This window comes from Rhinolophus sinicus, linkage group LG02, assembly GCF_036562045.2.
Source record: "Rhinolophus sinicus isolate RSC01 linkage group LG02, ASM3656204v1, whole genome shotgun sequence".
Classification (NCBI taxonomy): Eukaryota; Metazoa; Chordata; class Mammalia; order Chiroptera; family Rhinolophidae; genus Rhinolophus; species Rhinolophus sinicus.
Window position 1 is genome coordinate 192,428,114 of NC_133752.1, and position 27,260 is coordinate 192,455,373.

At 51.5% G+C, this 27,260-nt stretch overlaps 1 protein-coding gene across 2 annotated transcripts; it reads left to right on the top strand.

Annotated features, from left to right (window-relative positions):
• The first annotated feature begins 4,268 nt into the window (after nt 1-4,268).
• GTPBP1 (GTP binding protein 1) lies at nt 4,269-25,703 on the top strand. 2 transcript variants are annotated; one of them, XM_074326407.1, is made up of 13 exons: nt 4,269-4,594; nt 7,543-7,654; nt 13,436-13,616; nt 14,182-14,530; nt 17,284-17,407; nt 18,246-18,360; nt 19,765-19,909; nt 20,038-20,220; nt 20,990-21,125; nt 21,672-21,850; nt 22,531-22,731; nt 23,604-24,053; nt 24,294-25,703. In XM_074326407.1, the coding sequence occupies exons 1-12, from the start codon at nt 4,403-4,405 to the stop codon at nt 23,694-23,696; spliced, it is 2,010 nt and encodes a 669-aa protein (XP_074182508.1). In that variant the 5' UTR covers nt 4,269-4,402; the 3' UTR covers nt 23,697-24,053; nt 24,294-25,703. The 2 variants fall into 2 exon arrangements, with proteins under 2 accessions (XP_074182508.1, XP_019590039.2); XM_019734480.2 differs by lacking the exons at nt 7,543-7,654; nt 24,294-25,703 and having other exon boundaries at nt 4,456-4,594; nt 23,604-23,838.
• The last annotated feature ends 1,557 nt before the right edge of the window (nt 25,704-27,260 follow it).

Here is a 27,260-nt window from a genome sequence, read left to right on the forward strand (position 1 = left end):
ATCAGAGGAACCGAATCCTCGGTCTCCACGTTCCTGATTTTGCCTATTTTTTCTTATTTTTACACGAGGCAAAATAATTAGCTGAGCTATGCGAGTTCCAGCAGGTATGACTGAAACATTCAAGGGTGAATGAGTCATGATTTTAATTTCTCCGGTAAAATCCTCATCAATAACTCCCGGGGAAACCTGAATCCCTTTCATAGTGGTACTGCTTCTTCCTAATAATAAACCTACAGTTTCTGGTGGTAGTGGCCCAAAGATTCCTGTGGGCAATGCTTGCATTCCCATCTCGGGAGTTAGTACAATGTCGGTGGTGGAACACAAGTCCAATTCTGCGCTACCTGAGGTGGCCTGAAATAAATCTGTGATGTATTTCCTCTCAGAGGCTCGTTCCCTCTTTGTCCCTGCATCTGCGCTGGGATCTGCAGTGCCCCATAACATTGCTGATTCGGGGCCTGGGGCTGGCCCCTCACCCAGTTTCCCTGAATGGGCTTTCCATCTTTATCTGTCTTGGATCTGCATTCATTGGCCCAATGTTTTCCTCTCCTGCATTTAGGACACACATCTGGAGGCTTTCTCACAGGAGCAGCCGAGTTCTCAGATTCCCCTTTATGAGGGCATTGAGCAGCTCGATGTCCCTTTTTGCCACAAGTAAAACAAGCTCCAGAGCGACTTCCTGCATTAAATCTTGCTTGTTGATACAGTATTTCTTTCATAGGCTTTCCCTGAATAGCAGCCGCTATGGCTATGCCCTGTGTAAAAGAGGAACCTACATCAGAGCACAAGCGAATATAATCAGATAAGGTTCCCTTTTTTCTGAATGGTCTAATAGCAGCTTGACATGCAGAATTAGCATTCTCATAGACAAGCTGTGTTATAAAGGACTGAGTGGCCATTGATGGCCCAAAAATCCGCCCTGTAGCTGTACAGAGGCGAGATACAAAATCTTGAAAGGGCTCATCGGGTCCTTGCCTTATCTGAGAAACATGTTCCTCTTTGCGGGAAGTATCTGGCAGCATACGCCAGGCATCTTTTGCTGCAGCAGTGGTCTGAACATAAGCTCCTGCCACAAAGTCCATCTGATTCCTTAATTCAGCATATATGCCTTCTCCTGCTAACATGTCAAAAGTGATGGGAATTTGTCTTAAGGCATTCTGATTAGCTTTCTCCTTGCAATTTTCATAAAACTCGGATTTCCACAAAAGATAATCGCCCCCGGAAAGGCAAGCATGAGCAATATGCTTCCAATCCTCTGGAGGAGTAGCTTCATTAGACAAAGCATCCAGAATTGCTAAGGTGAAAGGGGCAATAGGGCCGTACTGTACACAAGCCTCTTTTAACTCTTTTAATTGTTTCCATTGAATTGGCCTCCATTCTCTAAACCTATTTCCTTCCTGGTCAATCCTGTCAAAAAGAGGATATACTCCAAATTGTTCTGTGGATTCCCCCTGCTTGTGAGCTTCCTCACAAGCCATTTGAAGAGGGGAACGCACATTAGAGTCTGATCCTGGCTTAACATAATTCGGCGGAGGCTTAGTAGGCATGTCCCAAACTGGGGGCTGCAACGGAGGACCCCACATACAGAGCTCCTCAGGAGGTGGTGCAAAAGGAATAACTCTGGGGGGATCTTTGCCCCGAGGATTCCATTGTTCTCTAAAAGGAATCTGGGGACTCCGAGGACAATTTCCTCCATCCACAGCAACTTTAAGTTCAATCAACTGTCCCTGAATCATCTTTATCTGATCTGCAAGAGAAAGTGTAGTGCCTGCAGGTTGTCTGCCTTCTTGAGCCATAGCCACCAAAGGAGGGTATATGTTCCTATTATGTTTGGCTGCTTCATCCTCTGAGTCTTCCTGATCCTGAGAGTCTAAATCTTCCCAGTCCTCGACCGGAGGTTCATAATAAATAGGCTCTGTATCTTTAAAAAATTCTTCTGTGGGTTTGGCTTCCTCCCCCTTTTCTCTCTCTGCCAGAGAAGCGGCAGATGAAAGAATTTCTTCATTGCCAGCTTGTTTTACTTTCTCTAGCTTACAGCTCTTACGCCTGAGATCTAAACAATCTCTAATCAAGGTCCACAACCCGAATGTTTCTACAGGGATCTGCTGAGGTCCGTGGGCAGCATAATAATCTTGTAACTGCTCTCCCATTTACTCCCAAGTTTCCAGACTGACAGTGCCTTCTTCTGGAAACCATGGACAAACTTCTTTTACAAATTCTAAAAACTTATCTAACTGTTCTCTGCTCACCCGACTGCCACGGGCGGCAAGCAATTTCTTAAGTCCTCTAACATACAGGTCCTTGCTGCTAGCGTGACCCATCCTTCACCCTAACTCGGCCCTTCTTTCAAACAAAGAAAACACTCTGATGCCCGTCTGGCCGTGCCCCTCGCGGAGCCAAATCTGTCTTGGCTAAGGCGCTCGGTATAATTCCCCGGACAGGTAGACAGAAGTCCAGTCGCCGTTATGCCGTATGACAGAACCGGAACCGCAGATTAGGGCCCAATCAAGCTCCGTAACACGAAGTCGTGGAGCTATCACTCACTCACACACTCATTCGACCGAGGGTATTGTGCCTTACTCACCACGCATCCACTGATAAGCTCTCTACGAGCTGGGCCCTTGCCACGTGGTGTTCCTCACTGTTACCCCGTATTCAGGTCCCTGTTCGGGCGCCAAGTGTGACGGGCCAGCCGCCACGAGTCGATCAGTACCTGAATGGGGGAGTGGGAATGAAATAAAAGACACACACAAATGCTAATGCGGCCGGTCTTCAGTCATGCTGAAGCCCTGAGTTTATTATCTCTAACCAATATATACAATTTGAGTACGTGCAGTTAAACGAAGAAGATATGCATTATCTCAGTGAAAGTAAATCTTTCCAGCTTCAACCTTACTTTGACATAGAAGATACAAGGTCACTGAAACTCACAAAAGTAAATATTTCAAGGAGACAGAATCTACTATTTGTCTAGAAAGCCCTTAGTTTTCTGTGTCTGGGAACTGGCCGTTTTCACCACATTCCTCAGCAGCCGTTAGGCGCTTCTCAGATAAGGCAGAGACAATGTTATGGGGACAAAAACCGAGCCAGTCTACAAGGTTCAGGGTTGCAAGAAACCATGGCTCCCCACAGTGTGTTAAAGAACAAAATATTCAACCGAGTAAATTTTAAGATCTAATTGGTTTTATTAAACGATTCATGAATCAGGCAGCAACATCACGTCTAGCAAGTAGAAGGGAACTCCAAGGAGTTATACAAAATGGAAGGTTTTTATAGGCAGAAGGAAGATAGGCCAAAGAGGTAAGAGTGGATTATTTCAGGTCAGGTCACTTTAGGAGAAGGCAGGGGGTTTTATCAAGCAGATTACCTCGTAATTATTGATTAGGAAATTGAAGGCCGATTGGTTTAAAATTCCACTCCTGGGAAAGAATGAAACTGCAATTAAGTTAGGTATTAAGTCTTAGTGGGGCTTACTACAAGTGACTCCATTTTGAGTGTATTTCTTTTTAACAGGTGTTTCTGGCTTCTATTTCAGCTGGTTGCCTCTTTTTGGTCGTGTAATTGCTCTCTCCGCAGAGACAGTGAATGGAGAATTCTCCCTACGGTCAGCGTTTAATTAATTGCTTCGCTCTGGCTGCTGTAGTGTTCCAGGCATCGATCCGATTCTACTATTAAAACTGCCTGGAGACTGCCAGCAAGTCAGACCTCTGTCTTCCAGAGACTGCCCTGAGTCACTGAGTTGAGTAGGATGCGCCTTGTTCAGTTTACTATCTCTGTGGGTCGCGGCCCGAGGCGCGGGACCTATCCGATGACTAGATTGGGCCTTGCCCCTGTCCATCATTCGAAGGCTCACGGCTCTGACTGTTTTGCAGTGAGATTTGGAAGCGAGCACCGCCTCTGGAAACAAGAGAGTAACGGGAGGTGAGGGTAAACTCTGTGTGTGTGTGTGTGTGTGTGTGTGTGTGTGTGTGTGTGTGTGTGTTGTGGTGTGTGTGTGTGTGTGTGTGTGTGTGTGTGTGTGTGTGTGTATTTTCCTCTTCATTGGATGGCTGCTCTGTCAGTCACACTGCGCTGCTCCGGTTGGCGGGAAGGCTCTCGGCTGGTAGGGTGGACACGGTGCTGCCCCCTCCCTACCAGCGATTCAGGCGCGTGACGTCTCAGACATTTGTTGTTGGGGTTTGGGCTTATTAATTATTCATTAGGTACTTGGAAGGGCTGCAGTGATTGGTGGCCGGGAGGCCTGGTCGATTGTTTCTTAGCTAGAGATACGTGTCACCTTCAAAGCGGCTGGAAAAGTGTCGCATAAATTATTCCGATGAGGGGCGGGGCGGGGCTACGCATACATTAGGCAAATGAATCGGGGAGGGAAAGGAGGCCGGCTACGAATTAGCCTAAATTATTAAAGATGGCGGCGGAGCGCAGTCGCTCCCCGATGGACTCGCCGGTCCCGGCCTCTATGTTCGCCCCCGAACCCAGTTCCCCGGGGGCGGCTAGGGCCGCGGCGGCTGCCGCCCGGCTCCATGACGGCTTCGACTCAGACTGCAGTGAGGACGGCGAGGCGCTCAACGGCGAGCCAGAGCTGGACCTCACCAGCAAGGTAGGCCCGGGCGCCGGCGGCGGCGCTAAGCGGACCGGGTGTTTAGGGGACAGGGCGGCGGGCCGAGCCGTCTCCGGGGCGACGGCGGGAGAGGGAGGGGCCGAGCCCGCCTACTCGCCGGTGCGGGCTGCGCTGGGGGCCCCTGGGCAAGGGGCGGCCCCCAGCACCCGCGTCCTTCTCCGGTCGCCTCGACTCGGCCTCCCGCGGAGATCACAACCCCTCGGCTCCGCCACGTGGAACGCGGGCGCTCGACGCCGGCAGCGCCCCGCTCAGTGCTGACTCCCCCGAGACCGAAGGGGACTCTCTCCCTGGACTGTCCACCGCAGCCGAGGGTCGGAGGTGGCTGGGCGAGGGAAGCGGAGGCGCGGGAGGATCAGGTCCTCCGAGAGGGAACCGGGAGGCGTCTTTTCCTGGTGCTGGGAAAGGAAACAGAAAGTAGTCGCTCAGTTGGGGAGAAGGATGTCTGAGAAACGTCTGCTTTACTAATCCACCCAAAACAAAATTGAAAGATGGGCATGACCGATAATCTCGCCATCCTGGGAGTGGAGCAACATCTTGTATGAATGGACTAATGAAGGACGTTTCAAATCGTGTCTTCTGAGCTCTTGATAAGGTGGGCAGGAGTTAATGTCTCACCCTCTACTTGCCATTGTGGGGGATAAAAAGTAAGTACGTGGCTGTTGTTTTGTAGGTGTTTAACATTGCTGAAGGAAAGCATGCCAACTTGGGAGTCAGACAGGGCTGGGTTCTGTTAAAAAAGAAACAGGCCCAAGGTTGGGTCACTTGCTCCCAGGATGGCAAACCTCAGCCTAATTGCAGTTTTAGCCCCTCCCAGGTGTGCAATATTAAACTGTAATTTCCTCCTCAACGCTAGAGAGATAATCCGCATAAAAGCCCCCTGCCACCCTTCCCACGCCCACCCCCCAACAGGTGACCTGGCCTGAAGCAATCCTTTACTTTTGCTAATAACTCTCGTCCCTCCCAGTTTCCTACAAGAACCTTCCATTTTGCACTACTTCTAAGATCACATCTCTTATTTACTAGGTGGGATACTGCAGGATTCATGAATCATTCAATAAAGCCAATTAGATCTTCATATTTACTTGGTTGAATTTTTTGTTTTTTAACAGATTCCTTTCAAAAGGCTCTGTGACCTTGGCAAGTTTCTTAACCTCTCAGTTCTCCAGATACATCATCTTTTAAGTACAGGTGGTTATAACAAATGACAAATGTATATGACACCTAGCATAGTACCCAATACATACTATGTAAATATTTGAAGTGAACTGAATAACTGATAACAGACTAATAGCAGCCAATGGAAGCTAGAACACCGATATCCCCTCCTACCTGTAGTTAAAAAATTACAATAGAGATGTTTATGGAGCTTTGAAAAGGTTTGTGACTTTTCACAGTCAAAATTGCATGAAACTTGGCCCAAGCTGGAGAGAACTTTTCCCTGCCACCTAAGGAACAAAGTTTCAACTGCCCTCTTTCCCTTTAGTGTCAGCTGAACACTTTAGAAGCCAACGGTCCTGTCTGGTACTTCTAATGTCGAAATGAGGATGGTCAAGCTCGGAAAGTGGAAAGGTCAGGGGAAATGTGTGAGGCAAGTGACACTATGTAAAAGACCCAGGCAGCATTCAGGTTGCAAGTATAAGCTCTGATGAGTCAACTCAGAAATTGTAAGAGATGTATGTACTTGACTCAAAGGCAGACCAGCTGGATGTCAATGCTTGGTTAAGGTGCTGAAGAAACCTGAAAACACAGGGAGAAATTGCAGGGCAGAGTTGTGACGAGTAATACCTTCATTTCCTGACCAGCTAATTTAATGTTCCAGGACAGGGAAGTGTTACTTCATCACATAGCTGGGGAAGTGTTACTTCATCACATCACTATTTTAAAGTTGAGAAGCTATGTTTGTATAAATATTGATGGTATTGAAAAGAAAAACTGACGATGTGGAGAGAGAGAAGGGATGGGTTGATAGATTGATTCCTGAGGAAAAAATTAGAAGCTCTAATTTTATGCATTTGCTACAATTATATGTAGAGACCTAAGCTCTGAAAGTTTCCAAATAGAGAAACAATTCGTGAACTGTGGTGGCTAGTTTTATCCAAGAAGGTTTTTCTAGGAATGATTGGGTAAAGAAAGCTGTATTTACCTCTTACTGATTTGTCGACTAGATGCTTTGCTTGTTATTTGATTTGGTCTGTACAGTGGCTTTAGGATGCAGGTGGCATTATCTACATTTTGTAGATTGAAAGAATGAGACTCAGAGAGGTTAAGTTCTTTGTCCAAGGTCACACATGAATGGTTAGAGAATGGGACCTGACATACCTATTGGTAAATTAATGGTCTCCCCAAATAAGTCATTGATACTTGAACCAAATTTGCAAAATGATGGTGCTAATACCCATCTTAGCGGTAACGGTGTACGAGTCGTGCAGTTTGTACTGCTGATTCCTCAATAACCGAGATGGCCCAGGCAAGATGGAACAGAATTCTTTTGTTACTGCGACAGCCATTGGTCTTGGGTGGAGAGCATGGCAGTGTGGGACATCTCTGTCCTGTGAGTGGCAAGCTGCAGGTAGTAGACTTGGGCACTCAGGGTGAAGCACTGCTCCTCAATTTCTACCCACAGTGTCAGATCAGTCATTGTCAGTCCTTCCCCTCCTGGTGAGCAGCTGGAGGCAGGCTGTTCACACCCTTTTCTGTGGGTTGTGTTTCAGACCTAGTCATTTTAGTATATCATATCACTCAAATCATCTAAGGCCTTAGGCTCAAAGGCTATTTAAGGAGCGGCAGAGGGCATGAGGGGCATTGGAGCTATTTTAGATGAGGGTGCTGTGGGGTTCAGTCAGGGTCTTGGGTCAGGCTGTGGAGCTGCTTTGGCTATGGCGCTCTTCTAGGAAGTGTGGTCCTAAGGCTGTTGGTTTCTCTTCTAGCTGGTGCTAGTGAGCCCTACATCAGAGCAGTATGACAGCCTACTTCGGCAGATGTGGGAGAGGATGGACGAGGGATGCGGAGAGACCATATATGTCATTGGGCAGGGATCAGGTGAGCATAGTTTTCCTTTCTCTTTATTTGTGAAAAATTATTTAGAGCACATTGTCCATTTTGTACCCACTTTTCCTGTCCAGTGTCTGCAGAACTGTTTGGGAGGACATAAAAATACGAAGTGATAATGTTACTTCCCACTGTGGTGGTCATACTGTGTTTGATTTTCAAGATTCACTTTCCAAGCGGTTTTACAGATGCTTCTTTTGTACCTCCAGTACTTTCCATGTACATAAAGGGGAATGAAGCACAAAGCAAGGAAACTTTTTGCCCTAGGTCTAGAGCAAGTCACAGTTCTAGAATTAAGCCTTCCCTGGGCAGCTGTTGGTCTTGCCCTCCAAGTCCAGTTTATGGATCTTATTGCGTGCTGAGCAGAGACTTTCCATGGTTCTTCTTGATGTCAGCAAGAAGAGGACACTGAGAATTCTTCTCTTCAGCAAGGCTTCCTTGCCCCACTGACCGTTCAGCGTTGATAGCTATGATAACAGAGGCCCTTTCGTCTTCCTATGAAATCCTGTCAGACGTGTAAGCTTGTTGCCCTTCTGGAAGAAACTGGTTACTGTACTCCAACCTGCTTATTCCATTGTATTGGGGCCCAGTGTTTTAGAGGAAGGCAGCTCCCATGACAGAATCCCAGATTATATCTTAGGCTTTTTTTTTCCCTCCTCCCTTGGTCATTCCTACTTTATATTTATACCCTCAGTTCAAGGCCAACTTACCCTCATCTTCATCATGGCATTATCTTTGCTGAAATGGCAGCTGGGCTTGTTAAGGATTCTGAATGTAGTCTGTACCAGAACTTGTCTCATTGCAGGAAGGCCCGCTTGGTAGGCCTCGCTGGATCATTAAAGGAACAATTTTCTTTACTGCATGTAGGCTTTGTAAAGCCAGATAATAATTCTTTTGTAGACTGAGTTTAAGATGCATCAAATCTCAAAATCATTTTTTAACTTTTTGGCGAATACCGATTAAGTATCTCCTAAGGGCTTGATGCTGTTGCAAAGCTCTTTTGGATACTTAAAATCTGGTCTCTGTCCTAAGGAAAGATGGCATATACACCCAAAACCTCAGTAGAAAAGAATATTTGGAAATGCGGCAAGAGGGACACAGGGAGGAAGGGCTTGACCTCCAATTACAGCTGTGCCGTCGTTTGACATGTTTCTCGTATCCTTTCCTTTCCATCTTTGCCGCCACCTTCCTGGCTTGGGGTCTTATCACCTCAAAGAATGCATGGTCAGAGAGATAGGCAAACTAAGAGGTTGCTCGTCCAGAAAGGGAGGGAGTTGTTCAGCGTGTCAAGTGCTACAGAGATAGCAAGGAGAGTCGGGTTCAGAAAAAGCCATTCCATATGGTAGGCTTTTGAAAGCTTTTGTGTCGGGTGCACACCTGGTCTGCGGTAATAGGGTCACTTCGTGCCTATAGAATTGAAGAAACTACATCTAGATCAATGTCAACAAGTGTTGGGACTGTTCTTTGAAGACCTAGATGCTTAAGACAACCCTCCCCGCCCCCCAATTTTTTAATGGGGACTCTTAGTGAATTTTACCATGCCTTGGCAACTCACAACTAATTAACCCTCCCACAGCAAAGCATAAGATGTCAGACATTTATTAACACATTCACACACCCAGGCATTATCTTTGCATCTGTCAATTGGATGCTATTAGATTCTTAGTGACTCCTTCCTGCTGGAATTCTTTTGAGGTAGAAAGCATCCCAACTAGTTAAACGATCCCAACTAGTTAAACGAGTTGAACATCAGAGGACTAAACCAGATGCAAGGCCCCAGGGTCAGCTTCGCCACCTGCTTCCTGTGGTGCTTGGTGCTTCATCTCTGTTTATCACTTCCTTTGTCTATAAAATGAGGATAATGACATCCTTCCCCACCCTTCCTCAGAGAAACTTTGTGTGAATAAGTTAGACATTAAAAAATTATAAGCAGTACAAAGGAATGTGCTCTTTAAGTACATATTTCTAGTTCAAGATCCATGGTTTTAAAGGAGACAATCTGGCCTAGTAGTTCGTTCAGGATCTAGTAGTTCCTAGTAGTTCAGGATCTAGAGCCTGGCAGGTCTGAGTTTGCCTGCAGGCTCTTTAATTGGTCTTAACATGGGGATAATAGTGGAATCTATCCCATGGTGTCATGGTGAAGGTTAACACTTGGCAAACAGTGAGCATTGTGTAAATGTTAGCCAGTGTCTGTTGTTACAGTAATAATTTTTTTTAAGGGTTCCAGATTATAGTTAGTTGATTAACCATGCGATTTCTTTCAAAAAGAACTTTGTTCATTCAAGTATTAAGTCATGACTTTCTTAGAGCCAGGTACTGTAGTAAAAGTTCTGTGAACATAGGAGGAGTGTTAAGTCGTTCTGGGGAAGTCAGGAAAGGCTTCAAAAAGGAGGTGCCCCTGGAATTAGTTCTAAAGGATGAGTAGGAGTTTTTCAGGCAAATGGAGGCATTAGTGAGTGAGCAGAGGAAACCACATGCACAGAAGCACTGGCGATACTGGAGTACTTGGTGGGTGAGCTTGGGCAGGTCAGGAGAGTGGGAGGACGGGTAGGCAGGGCCCAGATCTTGAGGCTCTTTGAATGCCATACCAAGGAGTTTAGACTTTTATCCTAAAAGTTTGGGGAACCTTTGCAGCATGTTGAGCAAGAGACTGCATATAAAAAAGGTATGTCAGATGGCAGGATGGAAGTCTGATTAGGGCTGGGCGTGGGAGGATGTGTGTCCTTTAGTAATCGGACCGCTGCGACTTTTCTCGTGGCCTTTGTCTCCACTCCTACTGAGTGAAGAATGCAGTGCATGCTGGAGAAGGGGAATGGGACCGGGGGCATTTTCTGGGAGCCCTGGATGGACAAGGTTACATTGGTGATTGCCCCCCTGCTGTGGAACAGGGCCTGAAAGCATTGCTTTTTGTTGTGTCAGAATCAGGAAAAGGTGGCAAGATTTGGGGGTCTGGCAAGAATGGCAGGGTTAGCAGGCCTTCCAGCAAGCCCTTTTCTATCTAAACCAAACATCCAGAGGTCAGGGGGCCATGTACTTAGAAACTCCTCGTGCAACTGCTCTCTCTTTGTTCATTTGTTTTGCATTTTACAAACATCTGAGGACTTGCTATAGGAAAGGCACCCCTCATGGGGCACCCAGGGAACGCTGGAGATATGATCCCTGTCCTGAAGATGTTTAGTGGGGAAGACACATCCAGAACAGTACTCCACAGGGTGGAGTCGGTGGCAAGTGCCATAAGGGAGCAGCGTGGGTAGGATGTGACAGGTGGAGACGTGCCGATGGACTTCCTAGGATAGGAAATACGTGAGCACAGCGGTAGAGCTGGAAAAGTGCACAGCGGTAGAGCTGGCGGGATGGTGACCCTCGCACTAGGACAAACTGAGGAGAGGGTGTGGAGTAAACGGGGGTCTTTAAGGAGTTGAGCCTGAACACTCCTGGGCCCGGGGAGCCATTCCAGGCTGTGACTGGGACATGACAGCGTTAGAGCTGTGGCTTTGTTTAGGAGCTTGGGCTTGAGTCTGTGCAGGGGGGGTTGGAGGGAATAGAGGCTGGATTTGCTAAGACCAGTTAGGGGTCTGTTGTGGTGACTGCGGTAGAATAAGGGCCTGAATCAGACTTGTGGCATTGGATCGGCAAAAAGTGGGGAGCAGGAACAAGGAAAGAAGGGCAAGGTGCGAAGCTACACTCAGCAGGACTGGGGTGATGTGTGTTAAGCTAGAGTGCCTGGAAGGGAGGATGGTGTTGTCGTCAGAAATCGGGAAGGCAGGAGGAGGACCTGGGCTGGCACCAAGAGGAGCCCTTGCCAGAGGGGAAGCCGCTAGGTTTGGAATCAGAAAACCCAAGCTCACACGGTCCTCCGCTCCCTACCAACTCGGAGCCCTCTCCGGCTTCTGTTTACTCCACTGTTAAGTAGGAAAAGTAATGCTTATTGCTTCATAGGGTTGCAGCGGGGACTAAAGTGCTTTATGAATGATGCTAGAGTTTGTGCTGTTGTTGAAAGGGAGGGGGTGGGGTGGTTGAGTGTAGGCATCCGTCTTCTGGGAGTCGTCCAGGCAGTTGGGGACTCAGTCTGGAGTTCTGGGAAGAGGACAGTGCTAGAAATGAATGGTTGTGTAGTTTTCAAAATGACATTTGAAGCCATAATAGGAGATGGCCAAGGGGAATGTTTAAAGGGTAGAGAAGAGGGCCACTGGCTGACTCCCGGAGAGGACTGGCATTTAGGGGCCAGGAGCAGGAGGGCCAGCAGGGTAGGCAGAGAAAGAGGAACCAGAGAATGGGGAGGGGACCCGGGAGACTTCACGCAATAGGCAAGCAGGTGCGGGGGAGGGGCCTCAAGAAGCAAAGGCAGGGTGGCCAGCAGTGTCACATGCTCTTGGGGTCAGAAAGGGGTGTGGGATGAGGTTAGGAGGCCAGTGATGAGAAGTCGTTTCTTCCAGGCTCAGAAGTAAACTTCAGAGAGTAAGTGGGGACAGGCAGCAAGTCTCAGGTACTCTGTTGAGATGCTTGATGGTAAAAGAAACAGAGGAGATGGCAGCTTGGCAGGGGCAGGGAAGAGGGGATGGGTTTCCTGTTCCTAGTTTAGGAATGACTTGAACTTGTTTGTAAGGAGAGAAGTGGAGGGGGAGGAAAAGAGGGGGAGGGAAGGTGCTTCAAGTTCTGTGGGAGGCAGTGAGAGAGGAGAGGTTGGGCCCGTGCTGGGAGGTTAGCCTGGGACGGAGCTGGCGTGCTCTCAGAGACAGGCTGGAGGAACACCTGGGGCAGTTACCGTGGGAATTACTCTCGTCACCAGTGGAAAGCACCGGACAGGAGTTGTCGTACAGTAGACGCGCTGTAAATGATTAGTTGATTGGTTCTTCCCGTCCTCATCCTGAGCTCACACTCGTTTTTCCATCTACTTGCTGAATAGTTCACCTGAGCTACATCCGTTAAAAGTCTGTCCCTACAATCATTCTTCAATTCCCTCCCCATTTTCCTTTGTCTCCTCATTACCTCTTGTCTGAATTTATTGGAGCGGCTTCCTAACTGGCTCCCCCCTTTCCGGTCTCGCTCGCCTGTTCCACTTTAGACTGCTGCGCTGCGCTAGACATCTTCCTCACGCGGTGATCCACTCGTGTTCCTCCCTTGCCTGAGCCCCCAAGACTTCCCGCTGCCTGGTACATAATGTGTTTCGCTGCTAACATCTGTCTGCCTAACTGCTTCCACCTCTTGTGTGGTCTCCCGTCACTTGCCATCCTGCTCCCAGCACACTGAGCTGCTTCCTGGTCCCTGAATGTGCTGCGATCTGCCGTGCTCCATGCCTAGCTTTTCTGCCTACGATGTCTTTCCTTCTTTCTCTGGGGGCCCATTTTCATACCGGGAGACCCAGCACCCTGCAAAGCAGTCCTCGGCTTCCCCGGGCCATGCTCGTTGCTCACGCTCTACGTTCTGTTTGTACAAGTCTGTAGTACAGTCCTCAGGACGCATTGCAGTTAATTAATTTGCTGTCTCTCCTGCGGGGCTGTGAGCTGGCTGAGGGCACCTGTATTCCCAGGACTCAGCATGAGGCTCGGCATAACACCCAGGAGAGTTTCAGTGATTACTGTTGAATGAGTTAATGACTGTCCTGCTTCGTGGGGAAGCCGTGGCACTGTTATTTATGAACTGTGTGTGTGGCCAGATTTCTGAGACGTGCCAGGTAGAGACATGTTCTTCCCCACTGCCTGCGGGGGGGCCTGGATGAGGGGTTGGCCGGCTAGCTGATGGGAATGCTGATGGCTGGGCTCTTGTCACCAGATGGGACTGAGTACGGGCTGAGTGAAGCTGACATGGAGGCCTCCTACGCCACAGTGAAAAGCATGGCAGAGCAGATAGAGGCTGACGTCATCCTCCTGCGGGAACGGCAAGAAGCTGGGGGCCGCGTGCGGGATTACCTGGTCCGGAAACGAGTAGGAGACAATGACTTCCTGGAGGTCAGGTGAGGGGGCCTCCGAACAGGTCAGGGATCCCTCCAGCATGACCTCAGGGTCTGGGGCTTCACCGAGAATGGTGATGGCGCTTTGGCGCCTGGTGTGGCAGCTTCACCCCTTCCCTTTCTGAGGCGTGGGAAGAACGTCCAAGACACAATAGCCCCATTTCCTATTTCTGCTCTTTTCCATCCCTGAATATTTCCATTTGGGAAGAGGGGGAGAAAGGCCAGCCATACATTCCGTGGGCTGCATTTTCTTTCTTAACCAACCTGTGAGGCTAGAAACCGGGGTGATGGAGGAGCGCATTCTGTGCTGCTGTTGACTTTGGGGCCCCGTCTGGCAGCGTTGGGGAAGCTTGTGGGAGTTAAGGGAGAAAGTGGGAGCACAGTTCATCCTGAATGACCTTCTCCCTGGATAAACCTCCAGGAACATCCCCAGGTGCTTAGGCATGAATAGGAGGGGCCGTGCGCTGGGCGGGCTCTGGAGCAAGCATGGCCTTACAGATGCAGTTAGTGGGGTGTCCTTCGCTCACCCACCAGCTCTTACATAGACATTTGGGTTCTGTACACGCAGGGTAGCAGTAGTGGGCAACGTGGATGCTGGCAAAAGCACGCTTCTGGGCGTCTTGACACACGGGGAGCTGGACAATGGCCGCGGCTTTGCCCGCCAGAAACTCTTCCGCCACAAACACGAGATTGAATCTGGTCGTACCAGCAGTGTGGGCAACGACATTCTGGGCTTTGACAGCGAAGGTAACGTGGTGAACAAGCCAGACAGCCACGGCGGCAGCCTGGAGTGGACCAAGATTTGTGAGAAATCCACTAAGGTGATTACCTTCATTGACTTGGCTGGCCATGAGAAATACCTGAAGACCACCGTCTTTGGCATGACGGGCCATCTGCCTGACTTCTGCATGCTCATGGTAAGTGTGGGGCGCTCCCGAGAGGGGGCTCCAGCAGCGCTGTTGGGGTGTGCTTATGAGCAAGTGTTGAAAATTGTGCTGAGGGGGAAGCCCATTGGTTTGGGGCTTTGACACGGGCTGGATGGCAAGCTGGATGCCAGGGATGCCCAGCCCTCTGAGTTCTCCAGTCTTCTCAAGGGGGGTACTTTGATCTCTAGGTTGGGCCAGGAAGGGATCCCCTACGGAAAAACCAAGATATTTGCAGGCCTCTCAATTTTTTGGAGAGACATAGAGGAGAGTTTCCCCCGGGGCTTACATGTTACCTTCAGAAGTGTTTTCTTCTGGGGTTGGGCTACTTTGAGGGGGTGATGCCAGGCTGTACCCTCCAAGAAGGGAGCACAGACAGCTATCAGGAGAGACCTGAGAGGTGGCCTCTTCCCAAGTGTGGGCCAGGCTTCTGCGTGCCTGGCTCTGTGCTGGGCCAGAAGGTGCGGTAGTGAATGGCGTCTGAAGTGCTTGCAGTGTGACGGGAATCGATTTCTTAAGCGGCTCATTGTGTAGACAACTGAAAAGGAAAGGAAGCAGAGGCTTCTGCGTTCGTGTTGCTGAGCTTGTGCTTGGGTCCCTTTGATCTTCCTCCCCGGACAAGGAGTGGAGTCCTCGAGGCCCAGCCTTGGTGGTGGCTTCACCGCTTTCACAGAGAGCGAGTGAGCAGGTTTTCCCTCGGCAGGTCCTCGCAGTGCTTCCCGGTGGCCCATTCCTCAGCTGCCTGCATTGATAAGAAGTGTGATCAACACAGGCATCTGATCGAGTTGCCCACAAACACAGGCTCTCAGGCAGAGTCTCCCCAAACTGAAAGTAAAGCGAGGCGGAGCATATGTACAGAACACTTACCACACTCTCGGCTCCCTGGCCAAGGTTCTTGGGATCGCAGCATGATTTCCTCTCCCTTGTCTTGGATCATTGCAAGGAGCCATTACCGACCTGGGCTAAGGAAAGCTGCTCTCTTAGAAGGGGTGTCAATGGATGGTCCATAGGGCGTACTTGTGGGTTGGTTGTTGGGTGGATACTAAGAGAGGTATAGAAACCAGTTTGAAATGAGTGTTTTTCTAACTGAGCTACAGTGAGCAAGGCCAATTAATGGAAATAGCTTCACCCAGATGAAATGTTTTATATTACCTGAGTTTTAGGCCATGATCCAAATATTAAACATTTCCTGTAGAAAACAATGAAATATTTCATTATTGTTCCATGGCAATAAATTTCTGGGGTGTGAAGTGGAATCTTTAAAATAGTAGGTAGACAACAGATCGAGAGAGCTTTTTCCTACCCAGGTTGGGAAGAACAAAGGCAAGTCCGGGTTGGCTAGAAAAGGTTGGAGGGAATGGGAAAAATGATGAGGAAGATGGCGGAGGCGTCCTGGTGTAGGCCAGGGGGAGCACAGGTGTGGGCATCTGTCTCACTGGGGTGGTGACTCACCTGTGAACTGTGATGTTCAAACGAGCATCCTTGGAAACACTCTGTAATGTGCAAAGCACTATATAAACAGCTCATGGCAATTTGAATTTCATTTTGTTTTGGTAAGTAACACATAGGATACAAAAATGAAAAGGTACCAAAGGGCTGGTAGTGCAAAGTCTCCCTTCTTCCTCTGTCCAGTTTCCTTCCAGAGGCAACTAGTAGTATTTCTAGTTTCTTATGTATCTTCCAGAGATATTTTGTAATCATACCAGCAAAAGTGTATACATTCTCTCTCTCCAATTTCAAACATTCCAAAAAGTTAGAAGAGTAGTATAATGAATCCCGAAACCTACCAGTCCGATTCAATAATCATTAACATTGTGCCATGTTTATCTGTATGTGTGATGGATGCTCGTGGTTGTTTTGTTTTGTTTTTGGCTGAATCATTGGAAAGGAGATTATAGACTTGGTGACTCTTCGCCCCCAAATACTTCAGCACACAGCTCCTGAAATAATTGTCTCCCACTGTGATTGCAGGAGGATGGAGCAGGAGCTCCCTAAGGGCATCCAATATCTAGTCTATAAGTGTTTATATATTTCAGATGTTCCCCAAATGTCTGTTAGCTGCTTTTTTCAACTCGTAATCCAGTCACCACTTTTTTAATGGTAGTGTGCTATGTATACCTTGCTTTTCTTTCCCCTTGAAAATATATGTTAGAGATTATCCCATATCGGTAGGTAAGACTGTCCCCCTTTTTTTTGCACAGCACATTTGCGGCATTGTGCATATGCTCTCATTTGTTTAACCAGCCTTTGGGGTGATAATTTAAACACATTTATTATTACGGGAAGGAATAGTAACAGTAATAACAGCTGCCATTGCTTAAAAGCCTAATTCATGCTAGTTGAGTGCTGGACCTTTGACATGTTACATTTCAACCTCAGGTTACCCTCTAACGTGAATATTATTATCTTCCCTTTTTATAGATAGGGAAACTGAGGGCCAGGGAGGTTAAACTGAAACCGTTTTGATGACTCTAGACAGTTGTTTTCCCAGACTGTCTGGGTTTGTCTTTTTCACTGTTTCCAAGTCTCAGATTTGAATGGCCCCCTCCGTCGAAGCAGAGGTTATAGCGGCCTGTGCCCAGCCCATCTGCAGTCGTGATTCCTGGCCTGAGACTTTGCCCTCTGTGTCCTGTCGTGATGGAGGTCTCAGATTTGGGCACTGTCTCTTATCCCAGCCTGTTTGGAGCCTCTGTGCCTACCCAGCAGCCACCTCTCTCTCCCTGACAGTTCTTTCTGTGTTGGGGTAGGTGGGCAGCAATGCTGGCATCGTGGGGATGACCAAGGAGCACCTGGGCTTGGCATTGGCACTCAATGTGCCTGTTTTCGTGGTGGTCACCAAGATTGACATGTGTCCGGCCAACATCCTGCAAGGTAAGTGAAGCCTCCAGCCAGCAGCCGTCTCTCTGCTGGAGGCTGTCAGCCGCTGGGGGCTGTGGTTCCTTGGTGCTGCCAGGGCTCCTGCTTCCTCATCCTGTGCTCACACCTTGACCTGAGTTCTCATCAGCCCAGAATCTTGTGCGTTCTCCCCGGTTTGGCTCTTGATCTAAGCACAGCCTAGAATTATCTTTCTGGTTCCATGCAAGAGTCTTGAGATCCGTAAACTGGCATCTCTTTTTGGGTGGCCCTAGGCAGAAGGGGTTGGGTTTTGCCATCTAAGCTGGATGTATGAGGCGGCATGGGGACGGAGGGTCTGATTACCTTTTACCACCAGAGGCTTCCAAACAGGGTTGCAGGACTACATCTTTGTACATTTCTCCTTCGTTGCTCCAGATAGGAGAAGAGAAGCGGAGAGGCACCCTTTTGGGGGGGCCTCATAAGGGTTTCTGCACGTGTCTGAATTTCCCAGAGATCCTTTTGTCAGATACGTTTCTTCCAGGAAGCAGAACATTCTGGGAGCAACACTGTGCTTATGGACCCCATCCCTATTGACCGACTTCCAGGGTACGGGTCTGCTAGGGACTCTGGAGAAATTCCATGGGTTTCAGGCTTGTAACCGTAGCAGACAGGCCTCATCTGTGCTCTTGCTACTCTAGCACGCACGCACCCACCCACCCCGAGATTTGCTGCTCCGTTTTGCTTCCCCGGCATTGTGGCATTTATCACTGTCTGTCTCCTGCCGGCATCGGTAATCGGTGGACCTGTCTTGCCTGGAAGTCTGGCCATGAAGAAGGCCCTGTCCCTCTAATTCTGTTCCATTTCACCCTGTAAGAAACCCTGAAGCTGTTGCAGCGCCTGCTGAAGTCGCCGGGCTGCCGGAAGATCCCTGTGCTGGTGCAGAGTAAGGACGACGTGATTGTTACGGCCTCCAACTTCAGCTCTGAGAGGTAATGGGGCAGGCAGCAGTGGGGCAGGCAGCAGTGGGGCAGGCACGGAGAGAGAGTGGAGGAAGTAGGCTATTCTGGTCTCAGCACAAGGTCTCCTAGGCCAGCAGTGCTGTATCAGGTGACCCAGATTCTGAGATGCTAGTGTCCTTCTCTGTGAAATGGGAACAGTAGTACCTTCTCCATTGAGCTGTGTGGAAATGCTGTACAGAAAGCACTTAGCACCGTGCCTGCCTGAAGTATGACGGATATACAGCCATTTTTATACCTGTTGCTATTCATAATGTTTTATACTCTTGTTTCTCAAAAACTCTCAAGTCACAGATCACTTTAGGCCCTTACTCACTAACGCATCCTTTGATTCCATAAATATTTATTGGATGTTCGTTCTGTACCGGGTTCTTCCACTGGGCATTGAGGATTCAGAGCTGACTTGGGCACTTGTGCTCAAGGTGGTCAGCTCTTTGGTCAGAGATAGTCTCTAGCTAATAGTGAACTTTGTTAACTCTTCCTTCTCCCCGAGTCATGCGCTGCCTTGGAGCCGTCTGCCTCCTGGCGTGGTCAGTAGTACAGGACCTAGAACAGCTGGCATTTTTGGCCTGTGTCTCGGCCTTGGCGCTACCATCAGTGCCACCATTTGGTCCAGCATGGCAGGGTATGTTTCAGCTGCCTGCATTTCAATTCGCTGATTTTCTCCAGTGCCTGTTCTGTGCAGGTGCTCTTCTAGGAGCTACAGGGAACACATAACTTCTGATCTCCAGGAGTTTGATTAACCCTGGATAGGAGATACAGAGACCATCGAGCTCACTGACGGAAAATCAGAAATCGTTACATGTAACAGAGACAGAAAGTGCTCCAAGGGCTGAGGAGCTAGTGCCCATCCGGAAAGGGCTTCCTGGAAGCAGCAGCAGTGGAGCTGTGCTCTGAGGGATGAGAGGCTTTGGTAGTTGCATAAGAGAAGGCAGGAGCATCAGAGCAAACAAATACAGGGGGGCAAAAAGTACCAAGCTTTTAGGAGACAATCAAGTTCTCTGGTCTGGCTGGAATATAGGAATTTAAAAAATAAACCAGCGGAGGTGTTGGGAGCAGGGGTCTAGGCTGTCTTCTCTGCAGTGGAAAGGTAGGTAAGGATTTTAAACAATCGTGTGTGTGTTAGGAAGAAGCAGTCCTGAGTGCCTGAAACAGGGCAGGGGTGGAGGGAAGAGGAGGGGACAGATTTTAGCTACTAAACTGAGTAAGAGAAGAAGGCCTGAGAGTAGGTCTGGCAGGAGTTGCTAGGTCAAGGCAGAGAGGTAGAGCCCTGGGAGGGGGTCAGGGCAGTGGGGCCCTTTGCAGCAGCAGCTCTCCTGTGTCAGGCAGGCAGGAGCTGGCCTGAGCTCCTTTCCTTTCTCTTCGCCCTCCACTCAGGATGTGCCCGATATTCCAGATCTCCAATGTTACAGGCGAGAACCTAGATCTCTTGAAGATGTTCCTCAACCTCCTCTCCCCGCGCACCAGCTACCGGGAGGAAGAGCCTGCTGAGTTTCAGATCGACGACACTTACTCTGTCCCGGTGGGTGGCTTCTGCTGGACCGAGCAGGGTGGGAGGCTGGGCAGGCACTTCCTCCCGGGTGCGTGGGATTATCTGGTGGGGAGGGGCTACGTGGAGATGGACTCACTGGGCCAGGGTCTTCTCTGCAGGGCGTGGGGACAGTCGTGTCGGGGACAACACTGAGGGGCCTGATCAAGCTGAATGACACACTGCTGCTGGGCCCAGATCCTCTGGGTAACTTCCTGTCTATTGCGGTCAAATCGATCCATCGAAAGCGCATGCCTGTCAAGGAGGTGCGGGGGGGCCAGACAGCCTCCTTCGCACTGAAGAAGGTGAGTGTGGATAATACCAAAATGCCCCTCGGACTCCGCATGTTGCTAGGCTCTGGGCCATTGCCAGTCCTCATGGCTGCTCTGGAGGGCAGGGGTTACTGACCTCACTTTTACACATGAGGAAACAGGCTCAGAGAGCCTGAGTGACGTGCCCAGGAGCACACAGGTAGTAAGTGCTAGAGCCAGGACTTGAACCCAGGCTGCCTGCCGCCTAAGCCCTGTTCCTCCCCCTCGTGCCTGAGCAGGGTGCCGTGAGCTCAGTAGTGAGGTCAGATAGGCACCTCCCTGCTGTGTAGAGGGTCCTACATAGGACCATTGGGGTCCATGCCAAATCCTCTTTCCCATTCAGCCTTCTGCCCCTTGTGGGGTTGGGGCAAGTGCTAGTTCTGGGCTCACCGACCTTCCCCACCAACCAAATTCACCAGCAAAGTGGGCTTTTCCTTATTCCCTCCAACAGCCATGTCACGCTCGCCCTCCTTCCACCCAGTGCTTGCCTACTTTGCCCTCACCACCTACCTAATTCTTATCCTTCAGGGCCCAGCTGAAATGCCACTTCCTGCATGGAGCCTTTCCTGACCCCCAGTAGCAGTGTTTAAACTTCCCACGTAGCACTGCAATCTGCCGAGAAGGCCTGTGGTCCAGTGCAGTGAGGGCAAGGCCAAGTTGGGGTGGTCTTCATTCCCAGGAGGCCTCCTGGTCCTCCAGGACCAGGGGGTGGAACCAGAAGGCATTATTGTCCCTGAGGTCTGAGATTCCCTCTTCCTTTCAGATTAAGCGTTCGTCCATCCGGAAAGGCATGGTGATGGTTTCCCCGCGCTTGAACCCCCAAGCGTCCTGGGAGTTTGAGGCCGAGATCCTCGTCCTCCACCATCCCACCACGATTAGCCCGCGCTACCAGGCCATGGGTAGGTGTCTAAGGGCGTTGCCAGCCCAGGAGGCCCCCCGCTCTAGAACCCTCACAAAGTGCTCTAGCAACCAAAACCCCAAAGTTTCAGCTCGAGCCAAGAAGCAGGTCTCCTTACTGTTCAGTGATGCCCTCTATTCTGCCCACGAGCTGTGGTGTTTATTCAATCCTGCAAACACAAACTGAGTGCCAGCTCTCTGTCCACTCGGTTTCCGCTGAATGCTGCTGTGTGCCAGGTGCTGCCAGGGTGCGGGGGACAGACGTGATGGGCAAGGGCCATGCCCTCAGGAAGCTCACAGCGGAGAAGGCACACCCAGTGCCCTGTGTTCAGGAACTAGGACCGTGGGTCCCGGGACAGGTGGGGTCTAACTGGAGGCACAGACAGGACCAGATGTCAGAGCAGCCTCAGCCCACTCGCCCGCCCTAGGCGCCCTGAGGCCCTGAGCATGCGCAGCTCAAGCCTGTTTCACACGCGCACTCCCCGCGTCCCCTGCCCTGAGGCCACGCGGTGGCTGGCGCCTGGCCTGACGTCTGGCTCCCTGGGCAGTGCACTGTGGGAGCATCCGGCAGACGGCCACCATTCTGAGCATGGACAAGGACTGTCTGCGCACTGGGGACAAGGCCAGCGTGCACTTCCGCTTCATCAAGACCCCCGAGTACCTGCACATAGACCAGCGGCTGGTGTTCCGGGAAGGCCGCACCAAGGCCGTGGGCACCATCACCAAGGTACGGCCAGGCAGGCCACCTTCCCCCAGCGAACCCCGGGGGCCACTCCAGTCCTAGACCGTGAGCCCAGCAGGTGGTTCTGGAAAAGCCCTGGGACGCTCCCGAATTGCCAGAGGCACCAGTCCCTGCCTCGGGAGAGCTAGCGTAGCACATCCCTCCTGGGGAAACGTGCCGATTTCTCATAGCCACACTCCAGATGTTTCTAGCTGCTGAGACACTCACTTGGTCTCTTGGAGACCTGAAATTAAAACTTGCCCCAGACTCTTGTTCCAGGGGCAGCAGAGACCTGGGGCTGGAGATGCAGTGGGTGCTCTGAGGAAGTGCAGCGAGCCTAGCACGGACAAGGGCCTCGAGTTCGGCTCCCCCAGCCCGGGCAGGCTGGACCCTGGCCTGGGAGCTGGACCGCGTGGGGAGGGGCCAAGGTGCCCTCATTATCGGGCAGGGGCCAGGATGGAGCCCTGTTGGGCTGAGCTGAGGCTGCCCCGGGATGCTGAGAGGGCAGGAGAACATCTCTCTAGGTCACTGCCCCTGTCATGGCCCTCCCGCCACGGACTCTGGGCTGTCACCAAGGACCAGCCAGGCCAGGGAGTGAGAAGTCCCCGACGGGGCAGGGGCGCAGGCAGCCGAGCCGATGTCACTGCCTGCACCTCCAGCCCCTCCGCTCCCCTTGGCTTGTGCAGCTCCTGCAGACCACCAACAACTCCCCGATGAACTCCAAGCCTCAGCAGATTAAAATGCAGTCAACGAAGAAAGGCCCCCTGACCAAACGAGAAGACGGGGGCCCGTCAGGAGGGCTGGCAGTAGGGGTGCCCCCACCTGGAGACGAAACTTGCTCCCTAGGGGCCGCGCAGTCATCTGCGTCCCTCAGTCTCCAGCCAACGGTGAGCATGGGTGTGTCCCCCCCCCCCCCCCCCCCGCCGCGTCCTGGAGTTCTGACCATCTCTGCTGGGTGCGGGCAGGGCGGGGGTGGGGGTGCGGCCGTCACTCTTGTCCGTGGACTTGACGTAGGAGAGCTCCAGGCAGCCTCACCCCTGCCACATCTCTGCATAACCAGGCGTTTCCCACACCTGCTGGCACGTGAGTGCTAAGTGTGAGCCATTTGTCGCGGAAGGAGGGTGTTTTTCAAACTTTGAGATGTTTAATCAGTCCTGATTTCACATTTGGTTTCCACATTTCAAAGCTTCTCTTTCATAGTAAGTGTGGGTGACGTATGTGTGTGCCAGTGGCCCAAAGGTTTGAAAAACTGCGTTAGAGGACCCTCCTGTGTCCGTCCTAGAGGTCGGTGGTCTTGGGCCTGTGTCACTGGCGTTCACTCAGTATCCCCTGCCAGCTCTGTCCCCAGTTCTCTCCTGACACGCCCTCCCCCTCCCTCCTGGAGTCGTTCTCCTTCTGACCTTTGGAGAAGAAAGTTTCTGCCTGGACCTGTCCTTTCTGCTCTCTCCCGCACTGAGCTGCTCTGGCTCCTTCATTCCCTTTCTCTTTCCACCTATGGTGGTGGCACGGGTGGGTTCCTGCTTTCTTTGTGCTTCGCTGAACTCTCTCACCAGTTATCACCTGTGACCCACCTGCTCTGTGGAAGGCAGGGCGGTGCTTGCTGCATGTGACAGAGGGAGGTGCCGTTTTCCAGGCCCATGTAGTGATGACTGCTCAGGCTGGGCTGGGCCCACCCTGCCTGCCGTTCCCACTGCCCCGCCCTCTACTGTCCTGCTCCCTGTGGACGCTGCTTCTCAAGCTCCTCCTTTCTCTCTTTCAGCCCAAGCCCAGCAGTGGGGGCCGGCGACGAGGAGGCCAGCGTCACAAGGTGAAGTCCCAGGGTGCCTGTGTGACACCAGCCAGTGGCTGCTGAATTTCCCCTGCCTCCCCCACCACCCAAGGGATCCTCGTCGGACTCTGGCCACCGCTCCACCAGCCAGGCCAGAGCAGCTCTGAGCGCCAGCTGCCCTCCCCCAGGCCACAGCCGGAGCGTCATCTTTCCCCACCCCCGGTTTCCAGGGGCGTTGTAATTTATAAGCCGCGGAAGGTGGCCAGACTCCTGGAGGACTGACCATCTCTCCCACCTTCCTGCCCGCCTTCTTCCTCACTCACAGTTTTTGTACATCTGGGCCCCTCGTTTTTATTCCTTTTATTATACCTCGTGTGTGTGTGTGTGTGTGTGTGTGTGTGTGTGTGTTACTGTTACAGGAGTACAGGCTGTCAGGGCCTGGTGTGTGTGTGTGTGTGTGTGTTACTGTTACAGGAGTACAGGCCATCAGGGCCTGGTGTGTGTGTGTGTGTGTGTGTGTGTGTGTGTGTGTGTGTGTGTGTGTTACTGTTACAGGAGTACAGGCCGTCAGGGCCTGGTGTGTGTGTGTGTGTGTGTGTTACTGTTACAGGAGTACAGGCTGTCAGGGCCTGGTGTGTGTGTGTGTGTGTGTGTTACTGTTACAGGAGTACAGGCCATCAGGGCCTGGTGTGTGTGTGTGTGTGTGTGTGTGTGTGTGTGTGTGTGTGTGTGTTACTGTTACAGGAGTACAGGCCGTCAGGGCCTGGTGTGTGTGTGTGTGTGTGTGTGTGTGTGTGTGTGTGAGACACAGGAGTACAGGCTGTCAGGGCCTGGTGTGTGTGTGTGTGTGTGTGTGTGTGTGTGTGACTGTTACAGGAGTACAGGCTGTCAGGGCCTGGTGTGTGTGTGTGTGTGTGTGTGTGTGTGTGTGTGTGACTGTTACAGGAGTACAGGCTGTCAGGGCCTGGCAGTCGTTTCTCCTTCCCTCCTCCTGGCTGGCTGCCTGCCCATTTGTCCATCCGTCCATGTGTCTGTCTCTCTGAGAACCTTTAGGGACTATCAAGAGCTGAAGCGTGCCCTCCTTCCCTGGCTCTGTACCCTGAACCTCTGTGGAGCCAGTCTGGGGGTTTCTAGGTGTAAGTGCTGCTGCCAGCTCAGGGAACCCCCCTGGGACTTGGGGGTTCCAGCAGGGTGGAGAGTGCTGGCTTCCTTTTCTATCTCTGTCTTTCTCCTTAAACCCCCAAACAGGTAATGCCAAAAGCTCTTAAATTGTAACCTGTAGATGTGTGGAGGGGAGGTGATTGGATTGTAGGCCCTCCCTGCCCCTAACCCCGACCCTTGCCGCTGACCCAAAGACAGCTGGTGGCTTTTCTGTCCCCTTGGAGACAATCCTGTTTGCCTGGCAGGCCAGGACAACTCCTGCTCTGCCATTCTGCTGAGTGGGAGGCTCCCAGCTCACCTAGGAGCCGCCCCCGCTTGGACTCGGGGCTCCAGGCCCTGATGACCTGATGGGGTCGCCTGCTCAGGGTCATGCTCACTAGCACGTCCTGTTGGTGGGGTGCAGGTGTTCTCTGAGTCAGGCTAGGACTAGAACCCCTTCTTCCTCATCACACCCTGCCACATCGCCCCAGTGTGGCTGCCACAGGAGCACAACAGTGAAGCGCCCAAGCCCCAGGTTTGGAAGCCCCAGTGGGGATGCTGGACGGGCAGGTAGTGGGCAGTGAAAGACCCTTCCGGGCCTAGCACAGAGCATTAAGACCTCTGGAAGAATCACTGCCTGGAACGGGGGTGGGGTTGCCCAGGCCAGAGATGCCATGTGCGCCCTGAACCAGCTGGGTCTGAGCTGTGGCCTGAAGCCCTCAGTTTCAGGGGGCTGATGGGTGGAGGTGTGTGTGTTCTCGAGCCGGGGCAGACACCCAGCTGGCTGGGCCCTCCTCAGCCTTGCCTCTATTTTGTCCCCAACACTTCTTCCCTTCTCCTGGACTGCTAGTCCCTTCACCTCCCCTTCTAGCTCTTTCTATTAGTTACCACTGACCTGTGGCAATGGACCGACAAGACCAGCACACAAAATAAAAGTTTGTTCTAAGTTGACGGTGTGGGTGGTCCCTGTCCAGCCCTTCCAGGTGGACGTGCTGCCCTAGAGCCCTGTCTGCAGGGCAGGGCTGGGGGGAGCCCAGCTTCTGTCAGGCAGGCGTGGCTTCAACATCCAGGCTCCTGCACCAGCTGTGACACAGGACAAGTTGCCAGCCTTCTCTGAGCCTCAGTTTCCTCATCTACAGCAAGAGGTAAATGCCTACATCAGGGTTGTAAGGACTCAGTGAGAGGATGTATGTGAGGCCCCCCTGTGCTCAGCACGTGGGAGGTTCCTGGTGAAAGAAAGGTCCTGCTGTTTCCCACCCAATCAGCTTCCCAGTCTCGAGCAGAGTCCGCAAGCTGGGGGCAGGCTTGAAAGGGGACAAGTAGCCTTGACCTGTCTCTATGATAGGTGTCTCATTCTCTTCCTGTTCTTTGATGTTTGCAGCCACTGTCTGTGAGGGAGGTGGTGTTCCATTGTTTTAGTTAAGGAAACAAACTGAGAGGAGCAGTGCCACCAGCAGGCATGTTTGTCCCTGCACCGGCTCTGCCCCCAGCCGTTCCCAGTCAGCTGCTGCTGCTGCTGCAGCTGTCCATTGGCCCCTGGCTGTTTCCTGGCTTTCTCACTCTGGTTCCGCTTCTAGGGGCTGCTGCCCACTGGTGCCTCCGTAAGAGGAGGGCTGCAGCATTGAGCAGCTCCTGCTCTCAGTCCCCATGGCAGGTGCTGTGGGGTTGGTTTCCACGAGCCTTGGCCATGGTAGAACCTCAGAACAGGTGGAAACTCATTTGGTTTGAACTTCATGGCCCCTGTGAGCATAACCACTTTCTTTTGCGTTGGGAAGCTGTGGCTCTCACCCTGGCTTCTGCCCTCAGATACTCAGGAGGGTGGGCTGGACCTCTGTGCGTTGACTGAGCAGGGGGCTTACTGAATGCAGCATTTTACTGTCATTAACAGGGACTACAAAGGTCCCCTGCGGGCCTCAGACCTACCAACCATCCATTTGGAACAAAACACCAGCCCTTTTGTAGTTGGTAAAGAATAAAGTTGTGAATCCGATCATCTGAATGGCAAATCCTGACCCTTCTGTACTGCAGCTAGCATTCGTGGCATCTTTGATTCAGTCAGGACCACTGTTCTGGCCCACTGGCCTCCCTGGCACAGCATGAAGTAACGGGAATGTGCCAAGGTGCCAAGGTGCGGGGGAGGAGCACAAGTTTGATTGGAGTCATGAGGCCGCAGAGAAGACGATGTGAGTTGCGCTGTGAGGGGCCCATGGATTTGAACGTGTGTGTGCAGATAGGCAGAGGGTATGTGCCTGGCCTCAGAGGCAGGAGCTGAGGCCCCAGCCCTGACAAGTATGGAGCCTGCAGCCTCCGGGGGCTCATTTACTGGCACTGCTCAGGGGTGTTTCCTTTGTGGAAAAATGTTAATCGCAGAGTGGGAATTGAGTGAAACGGGACAGGTGTGAGCAGTGGCTGGCGGGCCAGCCATAGGTAGGTAGCTCTTTCCTGGGACCCTGACCTGAGGGGCTGAGGAGCTGGCCCACAGCCTGAGGGCTGGATTTATACTCCACC

Bases quoted from the DNA above. Each gene is read 5' to 3' on its own strand.
- GTPBP1 (XM_074326407.1), top strand. From the start codon at position 4,403: ATGGCGGCGGAGCGCAGTCGCTCCCCGATGGACTCGCCGGTCCCGGCC. The intron at 13,617-14,181 runs GTGAGGGGGCCT...CTGTACACGCAG, and splicing joins AATGACTTCCTGGAGGTCAG to GGTAGCAGTAGTGGGCAACG. The intron at 18,361-19,764 runs GTAATGGGGCAG...CCCTCCACTCAG, and splicing joins TCCAACTTCAGCTCTGAGAG to GATGTGCCCGATATTCCAGA.